At 44.9% G+C, this 12,562-nt stretch overlaps 1 protein-coding gene across 7 annotated transcripts in view; it reads right to left on the reverse strand.

The window, feature by feature from the left end:
• Positions 1 to 12,562, reverse strand: part of LOC122815447 (protein FAM107B-like) — a 766,954-nt gene that overhangs the window by 290,006 nt on the left and 464,386 nt on the right. For all 7 annotated transcript variants that reach the window (XM_044087947.1, XM_044087950.1, XM_044087948.1 and 4 more), the window contains exon 2: positions 8,673 to 8,859. In XM_044087947.1, the coding sequence (XP_043943882.1) occupies positions 8,673 to 8,859 (187 nt within the window). The remainder of the gene's footprint in view (positions 1 to 8,672; positions 8,860 to 12,562) is intronic.

Genomic DNA, 12,562 nt, shown 5'->3' on the forward strand with positions numbered 1-12,562 from the left:
CCAAATATGATTCCAAGAGTTAAATGTCTTGATCAGGGCAAGTATTTCTTTTATACTTTTGAGCTTGTGTCTGTTCTTGGTGTCCCCATACATCTTACACATTTATCCCTCCTGTAACTGCTTCACACTGCTTTGGAATTGGGGGTGGGGGGTGCGGATTTAAAGACATTTGCTGTTTCCACTAAGTGATTTCTATTTTGACAAACCCCAGTACTGGGATTTGAAAAGACAAAGGATGTTGGTGCTATGATTAAAGAGACTTCAGATACCATTGTATCTTTCTCATGTGGAGTCTTGCCAGGGGTATCACAAAAATCATAGATGCAAAAAGACCAAAAATCCTGAGGTATGTCCTCACAGTGACCATAGTCTTACTGAAAAACCTTAGAAACAGATGCAGATATAGATATATTCTTTCCTGTGGAAGAACAGCTCTTTGAAATGAGGTGATTAGCAAACACCTCAGAACAGAATTCTATATGAAGGAGTCGGGGGGGGGGGGTGACTGGTCTTTTGGAATCTCAGCTTCTATAAGAGTTTTCTCACCCAACAGAGAGATTCCTGGTGTTTTGAAAGACTCTGCAAAAATAAATAGTCTAAATATGGAAAAACGTGGATACCCTGGAACTTGCAATGCGCTATAACTGGAGCTAGACACTTTATTAACACACTTAGTGCAGGGAACAGGGTAAAGGAGAGAACTGATAATGTGATCCAGACACACACAATCTTACAAAATGCCTGAAATCTGAATGAATACGGATGTGATAAGCATCTTTTAAATTTACTGTTTCTAGAAAACTTGAATGGGGAAGGCGTGGTTACAGGTTGTGAAGTGACAGCATTTCAAATTTTGGCACTATGGTCTCCAAACATTTTCTTTTTTCCTTTGGTGTGTATTAAGAAAGGAAAGTCGTGTAAAAACTTACTATAACCATAGAAGTTCTTCTCTTCCATGTTGCAGTATTCTACTAGTGGGTTTACCCTTCTTCCGATCAGCTTGTTGGCCAGGTTTCCAAAGTTTTCCAGTCCCTCTTGGTGAGTCGGATGTCTGATGTGGAGGCAGGTACGTGGGCCATAAAGGTGACGTCTGAATGCACCAGCCCTCAGAACCTGACTGAAGCCCCAGATGGAGCCAGTCCTGAGGGACATAACCTGTCCCTGAGCCGGGTAGAGCAAGTGCAAGGATAAGAAGGGGGTGGTGGGAAGAAAGGAATACTGCAACATGGAAGAGAAGGACATCTATGGATATAGTAAGTTTTTACACAACTTTCCTATGTCCTTCTATTCCAATGTTACAGCATTCTAAGTTGGTGAATACCAAAGCTACCCAAAGGTTGTGGGGTGGCCTGGTAGAGGACTCCAGGAATCCATGCAGGATATCCCTGGCAAAACTTGCTCTGGCTCTAGAGATATGGTCCAGTTTGTAGTGCCTGGTGAAGGTGTGGACAGAGGACCAAGTGGCTGCTTCCAGAATGGAGTTAGTATCCACGCCTTTGAAAAATGCCACAGAAGAGGCCATAGCTCTTGTGGAGTGGGCCCTGATGCTGCCTTTCCATGGTGTGTGTAAAAAAAGGAGATAGCCTTGGCTATCCAGGCTGAGATGGTCAGTTTGCCCACAGCTTTCCCAGAGCCCTGAGGTGGAAGGAGACAAACAGTTGGTCTGATCTGCGTAGAGGTTTAGTTTTACTCAAATAGAATTTGAGTTGTCTGTGGACATCCAGGGAATGAAAGACTCTCTCAACATCTCCCTGTGGGTTAGGGAAGAAGGTAGGTAGATGGATAGCCTGATTCAAGGAAAGGTCGTTGACCACTTTGGGGGTGAAGGAAGGGTTTACCCTTAGGGTGACTGTCTATATGGAAAACCAGGAAAGGCAGGGTAGCCATAAGGGCTTGAAGCTCCGAGACCCTCCTGGCTGATGTTAAAGCTACTAGCAGGACTGTTTCCTACATGCAAAACTTTAAGGCAGCCTTGTCAGGTGGTCCCAAAGGGTGGCAAGGTGAGTTTTTCTAGCACATAATTAAGATCCCAGGGAGGAAGGGATGGTTTCCTGGGAGGTCTTGGTGCAGAGCCCCATTCAGGAAGAGTTTGGCTGGTAATCTGGATGCCAGCGGATGTTCCACAGGCAGGCCGAAATGGCAGACAGGTGTGCTTTTAAAGAGAAGCATGACAAACCTGTCTTCAGGAGTTCACATAGGCAGGACAGAATCAGAAGCAAGTCGCTGTCCAGCGGCTCAATTTGTCTTTTGACACCAAAAGGAAAACCTTTTCCGTCTGGAGAGAGAAGATTTTCTTGTGTTGGGTTTCCTGGCCTCCTGCAGGATTGAACGTATGACCTCATTGTAGAGGTGTCTGAAGGGGATCAGAATCCTACCCACCACAGGGATAGGTGCAGAAACTGCCACTGGGGGGTGTGTATCTGTGTCCCCTTGTGCTGTGCGAGTAGGTCCACTTGGGGGGGGTAACTTGTGGCGATTGCCCTTGAACAGATGGAGAAGTAGAGGGAACCAGTGCTGCCTTGGCCAATAGGGAGTCACCAGCAAGATTTTTGGTGCGTCCTGCTGTATTTTCAGTAGGACCCTCTGGATCAGAGGGAAGGGGGGGACATACAGGAACTTCCCCTTCCATGACACTGGGAAGACGTCTATTTGCAATGCTTTCGGGTCGTGAGTTTTGGAACAGTAGCTCCGGAGTTGCCTGTTCATGGAGAAGGCGAACAGGTCTATCCGAGGAATACCCCACTTGTGGGCCAGACCTAGGAACACTTCTCTTGACAACATCCACTCATGGCTGTCTGAGATAGTTCTGCTAGTGAATCTGCCTAAGAGTTGTGTCGGGATGGGATGTAGGCTGCCTGGAGGGAGACTCCCTGAGAGTCCGATCCAATACCTATAGAGCTAGTCTGCATAGGAGGTAGGACTTTGTCCCTCCTTGCTTGTTCAGGTACCACATCACTGTGGTGTTGTCTGTAAAGATTTTTAGGAGGCCCTGCTGGAGGTAAGGTTGGAAGGCCTGCAGGGCTAGGAGTATTGCTGTCATTTCCCTGATGTTGATGTGCATTTGTTTGTGCCTGCCTGTCCATAAACCTTGCACTGTTCTTGGACCCAGAGTCACCCCCCAGCCCAGGTCTGAGGTATCTGTGTGCATGACCTGGGATGGAGTGGGCATTTGCAGGGGCATGCCCAGATCCTGGGTAACTTGGGCAAGCCACCATTTTAATTCTTGGTGAAGACAGGGGAGGAATGGAACCCTGAACTCCAGGGGATGCGAATGCTGGGTCTACACCGAGTGAAGGTACCACTGATATTTTCTCATGTGTAACCCTGCTAGGGGTAACATGGGGATAGAAGCTGCTATGTACCCCAGAAGTCTCAGGAATTCCCTCACAGTCAGGGCTGAAGAATGGAGGGCAGATTGAAAGTGATGGGAGAGAGACACCACTTTTTCCTCCAGGAGGGAGGCCAGCCATACTGATGTCTGTCCTGATTCAGCATCCCAGGAAGACAATTGTCCTGTGTAGGATGGAGTTGGGACTTTGGGCAATTTATCAGGAACCCTAGAGACTGCAGCAGGAGCAGAAGGTCCTCGGTGTGAGCAAAGAATGTTTGTCTGTCTGCTGCTTTAATAAGTAGGTTGTCTAGGTATGGGAATATTTGTATTTCCCTTGTCCTGCAGCAGGCAATGACTGGGGCTAAGCACTTTGTGAAAACCCTTGGGGCGGTTGAGAGCCCAAAGGCAATGCACAGAACTAAAAGTGAGAGGAGCCTGCTATGAATCCGAGACATCTCCTGGAGGTAGGCTTTATGGGGATGTGAAGATAGGCCTCCTTTACTATGCCAGGGTTACCATGAAGGAGGGAACCTTTAAAAAGAGGTTGAGGTGGGAGAGATCTAGGATGGGCCTCCAGAGTCCTTTCTTTCTGGGCACCAGAAAGATTCTGGAGTAGACATATTTTCCTCGGGGGGGGGGCTCTATGGTGCCTTGCAGTAGAAGGTTGTTTATGACCTGGAGTAGGAGGGATAGCTGGGATACGGGAGGGGGTGAGATAAGCAGTCTTGGAGGAGGAGTGATCCAAGTCAAAGTATCTGTCCTTCAGGATGGACAAGACCCATTTGTCTTGTTACTAGGGACCAGGCAGGGAGACTGTGAGAAACGGGTGGACAAGGGGGTGTTGGTATGAAGTGGTGGGAAGAAGGGTGGCAGGCAGACAGACACTGCCTATCCTTGTCTGGAAAGGAAGGCCTCTGGTCAGAGGCCTGAGAAGTCCTTGGATAGGCAGTTTCCTCGGAGGCCTTCTGGTCTTAGGAGGGGCTGAAGACCTTGATGCTTTTCTTATAAATTGTGTCTTAGCAGTGAGGTTCCTCTTGAACACTGGGACTGGAGAGAAAAAGAGGTGCTTGAGACCCTGAAGCTCTTTCCCTTTTTGCTGGAGAGACTTGAATAGATTAGCCATCTTTAGCACCAAAGAAGGCCAAATGGTCCAAGGGGGCATCCAGGAGCCTGGCTTTGAAGTCATCAGGTAGTGGCTACAGACGTAGCCAAGAATATCTTAGCACAGATGCTGATGCAGCTGACCTGGCTGAGACCTCAGCTGCATCATATGCAAAATTAAGGGAATGCTTATTGACTTGTGTGACAAGCCCAAGTACAGAAGACAGGGATGTTTTAGCAACACAGTCAGGAATGTCATTAAGCTCTTTGGTGGCTTTGTCCAGAACAGCCAGAGAGTAGTTGGCCATGTGACACTGGTAATTTATAGCCCTAAAGGCTAGGGTAGCAGAAGTATAAATATTTTTCCCCACCTCTCCACGGCCTTGCCGTTCTTATCTGCAGGTAGGACAGTGGTAGTAGGGAAAAGTTTGGCAGCCCTGTCAGTAGAAATGGAAATAGTAGCAGGGTTTGCTGGGGGGCACTTGAAAAGGAATTTGAGTCAGGGACCCTGTATAATCTGTCTGCCCTTTGAGGAGTAGGTGGTTGGGAATCTGGATTCATGGATGCTGCAGCAAATGCATCCAGGAAGGCAGGCTGTATCAGTGGGATAGGCGACTGATTAGGTGATCCCATCTGAATCAGATCATAAAATCTTTTCTGTGCTTCAGACATGTCTGAGCATTCCCACTTAACATGTTCTCTCATCAGGTTAACAGTGTCCCCAAAGGCAAGGTCTTCCACTGGGGAATCAGACTCAGCAGAGGCCTCTTCAGGGGATCCATAGCCAAGGGGGGGGAGGGGTGAAATCTGTGAAGGGTAGGAGAGGGAGTCCTCAGACGAATCAGACAGTTCCTCCTCTACAGGGTAGCTCACAGTTCTTTCAGGTAGAGAAGGCCTAGGGCTGAGAATAGGTGGAGATGAAGGAGTGAACTCAGTGGAAGGCCTGATGGCCAAGAAAGCATTGTAGTGACTCTGGCTGAAGGCCTGTCAGTCAGGTAAGGCCTCTGGTGCTGGAGAAATACGTCTGGTCTTTTGCTTTTTCTTAGAAGGTCTAGCCGGTGTCTGGCTGGCGGTAGACAGGGAAGAAATCAGTGTGGTGGAGGCCGGGTCCGAGGCGTCCATCGAAGGTACTAGTTCCCCCGGCATCATTAATAGGCACTGGTACATCCTCCCCCAGACATGTCGTTCACTCTAGATTGTGTGGCCTCCTGAAAGGTACCCGCTGTATCTAAGGTGGCGGAAGCCATGCCCTGCGCTAAGCTGACAGCGGCTACAGGCTGAGGAGGGGCAGAGGGAGGTGCAGTGGAAGAAGTAGGCTGTGTGGACTTGGCCCTCTTCCTTGGTGGTTCGGATGGGGCATCGGAGGCAGCTTCCATACAGAGAGCTGTCTTAGGCACTGGTTCTCTAGGTATAAGTCGAGAGCCTGTAAGCAGCAGCGAAGGGTCTTGGGGATGAACGATTTACAGATGGAGTAGTTTTTGTAATCGTGCTCCCTACCGAAACGAGACACACTGGTCGTGGGTGTCTTTATGTGGAATTTGATGACCAAAGTTGCACTTACTCTTACCGGACATGAACAGACTATAAAATACAAAAGGACTGAAGAAAAAGGCCCCAATGGGGTACTTATTTTAAATGCGAAACAGATCTGACGTCTGTGAGTAGCAGGAACACCTGGGGTATGGCTGGCGGTTTAAAATGTCTGAGGGCAGTTGCGTTCAGATGTCACCTTTAGGGCCCACGTACCTGCCTCCATGTCAGATGTCCGATGCACCAAGAGGGACTGGAAAAGCTTTGGAAACCTGGCTGGACAAGATGATCGGAAGAGGGGTAAACCCACTAGTAGAATACTGCAACATTGGAATAGAAGGATACCAGCATTTAAAACTGGTAGGACAGTGACACAAGTCTGACTTCAGAAGCAATGCCTAATGTACCCAGCATCACTGAATATCTATCCACACCACCCTCCCATTTAAAATAAAGAAGAAATGAGGGTGAGATTCCTGGATTGCTTGAGTGTTGGCCACTAACAAACTGTCAGTGATGGATTCCCCACTGGATTGCGCATAACACATCTTGTAGCTAGGAAAAAGGATGTTGTGATGACTGTGTGTGGCATAGATTAAAGCTCCAATAAAGGCTGTCCCTCCTCAAAATTAGTACACAATAGTGTCGCAAAGGAAACCCTGGCTCACGAGTGAAAATGTAGACCGTAGATCTTTAATAACTCCAAACACACAAAAACAGCAGTATTACACAATAGGATTAAGCGCTTTCATCTTCTTACAGAAGACTTCATCAGAATCAAAGAAACCCCTCACTACACCACTTTATAAAACAGCACCATGCCTCCCAATTGGATATAAACTTAATTGGTTCAATAATCTATGCAACTGATGTCAAAAACTGTATTTTAAAGACATACGTGTAGAAATCAAGTGTGTATAAACTCACTGATGGTTGTTGGATAACTATAATAAAGCAGCTTTTCAGGCAAAACAATAAAGCTCTGAGCAGGGCAAGCTTAAAAAATTGTGAAAAACACCACGGATGGCTCAGCACACTTCAGTTCATTTTATTCCACAGAAACACAGCACATGCTCCACCATACGTTTTAGTTTTAAAAACGAAAACGTATGGTGGAGCGTTAATGTGCTGTGTTCCTGTGGAATAAAGTGAACTGAAGTGTCCTGAGCCGTCCATGGATTTTTTTCAATTTTCTAAGCTTGCCCTGCTCAGGGCTTTACTGTTTTGCCTGAAAAGCTGCTTCGTTTTGCGGATTACAAGTTTTACTTGGAAGCTGCTGTGAATTTTGTTTTTCTTAACTTTATAATAAATAAATAAATTAGTTATTAAAACTTCAGGTTATAATGAAAAAACTTTAAAGCATTAAAGATAAAGGTGTCTAAGCTCAAAAGGGCTAAAAATTAAAAACTAAATTGTCCTGTAACAATTACACAACTGCTTACACTATTGTGGATTTGTTACTATATTTCTTATGGTATTTTATATGTATACACTTTTATGTGTATATTTTTTATGGATATTTTTAATGTATGCACATTATAATATGTAACTAACAACCAGTATTTTTAATAATTATTTCTTCTATTTATACTGTCATATTTATACAAGGTTTTTACAGATGCTTCTTACGAAATGTTTTTAACGGATGGCCTTCTTGAGTTGTGTTTCTTTATAGGAGCAGTTTTTTTTCATGCTTTTATGTATCAAAGTCTTTTCATTATATCCTGAAGTTTTAATAACTAATTTATTCATTATAAAGTTGTCCAACAACTATCAATGAGCTTATACACACTTGATTTCTACATATGTGTCTTTAAAAAACAGTTTTTGACATAATTTGCACAGATTATTGAACTAATTAAGTTTATATCCAATTGGGGGGCATGGTGCTGTTTTATACAGTGGTGTAGTGAGGGGTTTCTCTGATTCTGATGAAGTCTTCTGTAAGAAGATGAAAGCGCTGAATCTTATTGTGTAATACTGCTGTTTTTATTGTGCATTTGGAGTTACTGAAGATCTACGTTCTACATTTTCACTCGTGATCCAGTGGTTACCTTTGTGACACTATTGTGTACTTGTTTTGAGGAGGAACAGCATTTATTGGAGCTCTGTTTGCCAGGATTGTGCGTTTTTTCAGTTGTTAGACCAGTGTTCTCCTGTTTAGCAGTAGATCAAAGATCATGCTTGAATGAGAGCAAAGGCCAAATAAACAAATTTACAAATAACAGGAACACCTTCTTCTGTTGCAAGAGGGTGTGCACTGCCTCTTTAAAAAGAATACCTTATTTATTAATGGCACAGTGGTGCAGCAGTCGCGTTGTCGCCTCACAGCAAGAGGTTCTCAGGTTCGATTCTCAGCTGGGGTGCCTTCTGTGCAGAGTCTGCATGTCCTCCCTGCATTCATGTGGGTTTCCTCCGGGTGCTCTGGTTTCCTCCCACTTTACAAAGACATGCACCTGGAGCGTTTCACCCCGGGCCTCCGCTGAAAATTGGCTTTGTTCCAAGTCGGACTTTTCCGATTAACAAATGTTAACTAAATAAATTATTCCCCTTAACAAGTATAATTTCTACTGGGCTTCAAGAAACTTTTATTCAGAAATAAATCATTAATATCATAATTACAGTACAGTACATTACTTTCTCTTCAGCAAAATCCTATATAGCACCACTTGTCTAGGAAAAAATTCAAGGCAGATATTGTTGATGTTACCTTTTCTGGTTCATAAGTAACTCTCGGTGAAGGTCTTGATGATTCCGGGAAGCCTTCACAGGATTTACAAGCCTTTTTGGCTTAACCAGCTCAGAACTGTCTTCTTCGTAGTAGTCTGGTTCAGCCATGATGCCCCTTGTAATCAAAGTTGGATCCTCCCTGAGATCAGCTTTTTTATCAAGACTGCCTGTTAAATAAATATAAAGAAGCAAACTGTCAAGAAATGCATGCATTTGTGAACTCCATGTCACCTGTATCAAACTTTATTCTCCCAGTCTTGTGAATCTAGAGAGAGAGAGAGAGAGAGAAAAATACAAAAAAAACTCATCATACTTGATATACAGTTCTGCACCACACTACGGTACGTGGTCTGATGCATTTTTTTTTACTGCTGTCTTACACTGACTTAATTCAGTATTAAAAATTAAGAATATTTCTTAAACAGTCCATACCCAATGTTTAATTCCCATAGGGCTAAATTTCACCCCATGCATCCTTGTGGTAAAGTGCAGAAACTTCTTCCACTGCAGTCTACATGGACAGTGTTTACACCCCTGCTACATATAGCAATAGTAATACTTGACTCAAATAAACCCATTTATCAACCAGATTCTTAACAGTAAAATCAATGTCCTTCACTGAGAAAAGGCTTACTACTATTATAATTCATAGCAACACTTAAAACAGACACATGGAAAATAATACAGTTTAATTTGAAGATCACAGGGACATAAAGTTAGTATGCAGGGATGTGCAGAGTGGATCTAGTCTTGGTGGTGGTGTGGGGAGGGACTGTAGTGCATGGATTATTTGAGGAAGGCATTTTACAGGTTGTTGTGTCTTTCGGCTTTTCTCGGTTAGGGATCTCCACAGAGGAACTCCAGTCCGTGAATGATTGGTGGTTGATTTTTACGTGCTGAGTTACCAGCCCTGATGCACAACCTTCAACGAAGGTACGCCCATTCACGCATGTCTCCACGCAGAAAACGACAGATGCTGTTTTAAATTCCAGAACAGCAGTTTATTAACAGACACCACAAGACAAAATTTATGGATATTCACCATAATGCTACTTCTCTCAGAAAAGCCTGAGATGCATGAAGAGACAGGAATGATGCTGCAGGAATAATGCCCGCCCATCACACTCAACCATTCGAGATCAGGTAAAAAAAAAAAAAAAGTAAACAGCGATGCTTGCTGTAGATGGAATCCTACTGACAGATCTAGTATTATGGCGAGGACACAACTTTTTCTGATTTCATACAGAACTGGCTGCAGGAACAATTAGGATGCTGTACAATGTTATTCAAGTGTCACTGCTGCAGTCCTGACTTGTGGAATGATTCCCAAAGCTGGAAAGAAGGGTGGAAGGTAGGTTAAGTAGAGAAAAGGATGTCCTGCAGGATGGCAGTGGCAAATCCTGCTCTGGACTTGGAGAAGACTGATAAATGGTAATGTTTGGTGAAGGTATTCATTGATGACGATTTAGCAGCCTCCACCCCTTAGTAGAGGCAGCAGTTGCCCTAGCAGAGTGTGTCCTTACAACATCAGGTGATTTCATACCATGATGGCTGTAATAGGAGAGACAGTGAGAGATCCATTTAGAAATGGCCCGATTGGAAACTGGTTTCCCTTTAGAACTGGTAGCAAAGGCCACAGACAGCTAGTCTGACTTTCTCAAAGTCTTTGTTCTGTCAATATAGTAATGAGGCTGCCTGTGCACATCCAAGGAATGAACAATTCTTTCCCCTTTGTTTTGTGGTTTAGGGAAGAAGGCAGGCAATGTATGGCTAGATTTAAGGCTGTGTCTGTCACCACCTTGGGCATAAAGGAGGGTTTAGTTATTAGAGAAACACTGTCTGGATGGAAGATGAGGAAAGGTTCTACTGAGTGTCTGCAGTTCAGAAACCCTTTGAACAGAAGTGACAGCTTCCACGTCAAGAATTTTAAGTCAGAGTAGATGCATGGTTCAAATGGTGGAAGAGTATGGTTTTCCAGAACAAAACCTAGGTCACATGGTGGGGCTGGAGGCCATCTGGGTGGACTAACATGGATTATTCCCCCACCACCAAGAAACTGTTTCATAAGAGGGTGAGAAAAGAGGGGTTGGGCAGGATGTGGGCTGCAATAGTAGAGGCGTGAATTTTTCTGGAGAAGTAAGACAGGTCTTTGTCAAAGAGACTTGCCAGACAGGACAGGATGACTGTGATCTTGGCTAGAGGGAGATTCTGAGCATGCTGCCATACAAAAGGGAGAATCTCTTCCGTTTAGCTGAATAGGACTTCCTGGTGCTAGGCCTTCTGGCCTCTCTAACTATATCCTGAACCTCTGTATCCAAGATAAAGACCCCCCCCCCAAAGATGTTAAAGGTATCCTCCATGCTGATAATTTGAGAGCCCACAAGTTGGGGTGCACAATGTTTCCCTTGTTCTGCATCAGAAAATCTAATCTCTGTGGCTGCTGCCATGGTTTTGTGTTGGTTAAGCTGACCAGCAGAGGGTACCAGTGCTGTCTGGGACTACAAGCATCACCCTTGACCCCTCCTCCCTCATCTTTAAGAGTACTCTGGGGAGCAGAAGGATTGGAGGGAAGGCATAGTTGGAGAGGCCTGTCCATGGGAATGAGAAGGCATCTGTCTTACATGCTGACTTTATTTAGTCCCTGGAGCAAAACCTTTCAAATGAGTATTTCCCCTGCTGGCGACAAGGTCTATTTGAGGAACTCCACATTTTTTGGCTATGTTGAGAAAGCTTTTCCGATGCAGTTGCCAGTCATGGCGATCTGACAGACTTCTGTTGAGGTGGTCTGCTAGTTGGCTGTGCACACACCTGGCAGGTATTGTGCCAAAAGGTGTAACCTCATGCAGTGTGTGCTGCTTCTCAAACATTCACTGCTAGGTGATAGAGGGTAGGAGAGAGTTCCCCCTTGCTTATGTATCACATATGAACCTATAGACATAGCCCCTCGCTGACCCTCTTCAAGCAAAATTTGGACGCGTGGATGGGAAATCGCAAATTCACCCCTGGGATCTCGTGCCCCTGCTAGACAGAGGCACAGTAAACTAATCTTAAAAGGGTACCTTCTGTGACCTACTCTACAGAGGCACAGTAGGCTAATCTAATAGGGAGGCGGAAGCCAAATACACTCTGGCTAGGCTTATAAATGCCCTAGGGCAGATAGCCTAGTATCTACCTATGAACCTATGAACATGACTGTGGTACTGTTTTCACCACAAGCACCCATGGTTTACATTTCTCTTTAAAGTCTAGTAGACCTTTTTGGACCATCATAAGTTCCTTTAAGTTTGTGTTAGTCTCTGAGCTTGTGGTCCCACTTCCCTTGCGCCTGGAAGTGGTGGAAGTGTGCTACCCAAGCTACCTCTGAGGTGTCTGTTGTCAGTGCTTACTCCTGGGAGGGAAAACTGAAGGGGAAACCCGGGTGAGGGAGCAAGTCTTGGCCCTCCATGCAAATTCCTCCTTGAGGCAAATAATCAGTTTGATCTTGATTGAGAGTGTTTGTGCATGCTGGCACCACATATTCTTGAGGTATCACTGGCCAAGGGAATTATTAGCATGCAAGAGGCCATGTACCCCAGAGCCCTGAGGCACTCTCTGGCTGTGAGGAAGTCCCTGACCATGATCTTTTTAAAGTACAGAGTCAGGAAGGAGACCTCTGGAGGCAAATAAGCCTTTTGCAGTGCAGAATCCAGTACAGCACAAAAAATAATTTTGGTTGTGGGGGTCTGTTTGGGATTTTTGATGACTTATGGTGAACCCCAGGGAGGTGAAGGGATTCTGGGTGAACATTAAGTCTTGAGTTGAGCTTCGCCAAGCTTGAAGCCTGGATAAGACAATTGTCCAGACAGGGTTTAATTTGCAATCTCCTTATTC

Source organism: Protopterus annectens, chromosome 11.part0 (genome assembly GCF_019279795.1).
Source record: "Protopterus annectens isolate FY-2018-M chromosome 11.part0, PAN1.0, whole genome shotgun sequence".
Classification (NCBI taxonomy): domain Eukaryota; kingdom Metazoa; phylum Chordata; order Ceratodontiformes; family Protopteridae; genus Protopterus; species Protopterus annectens.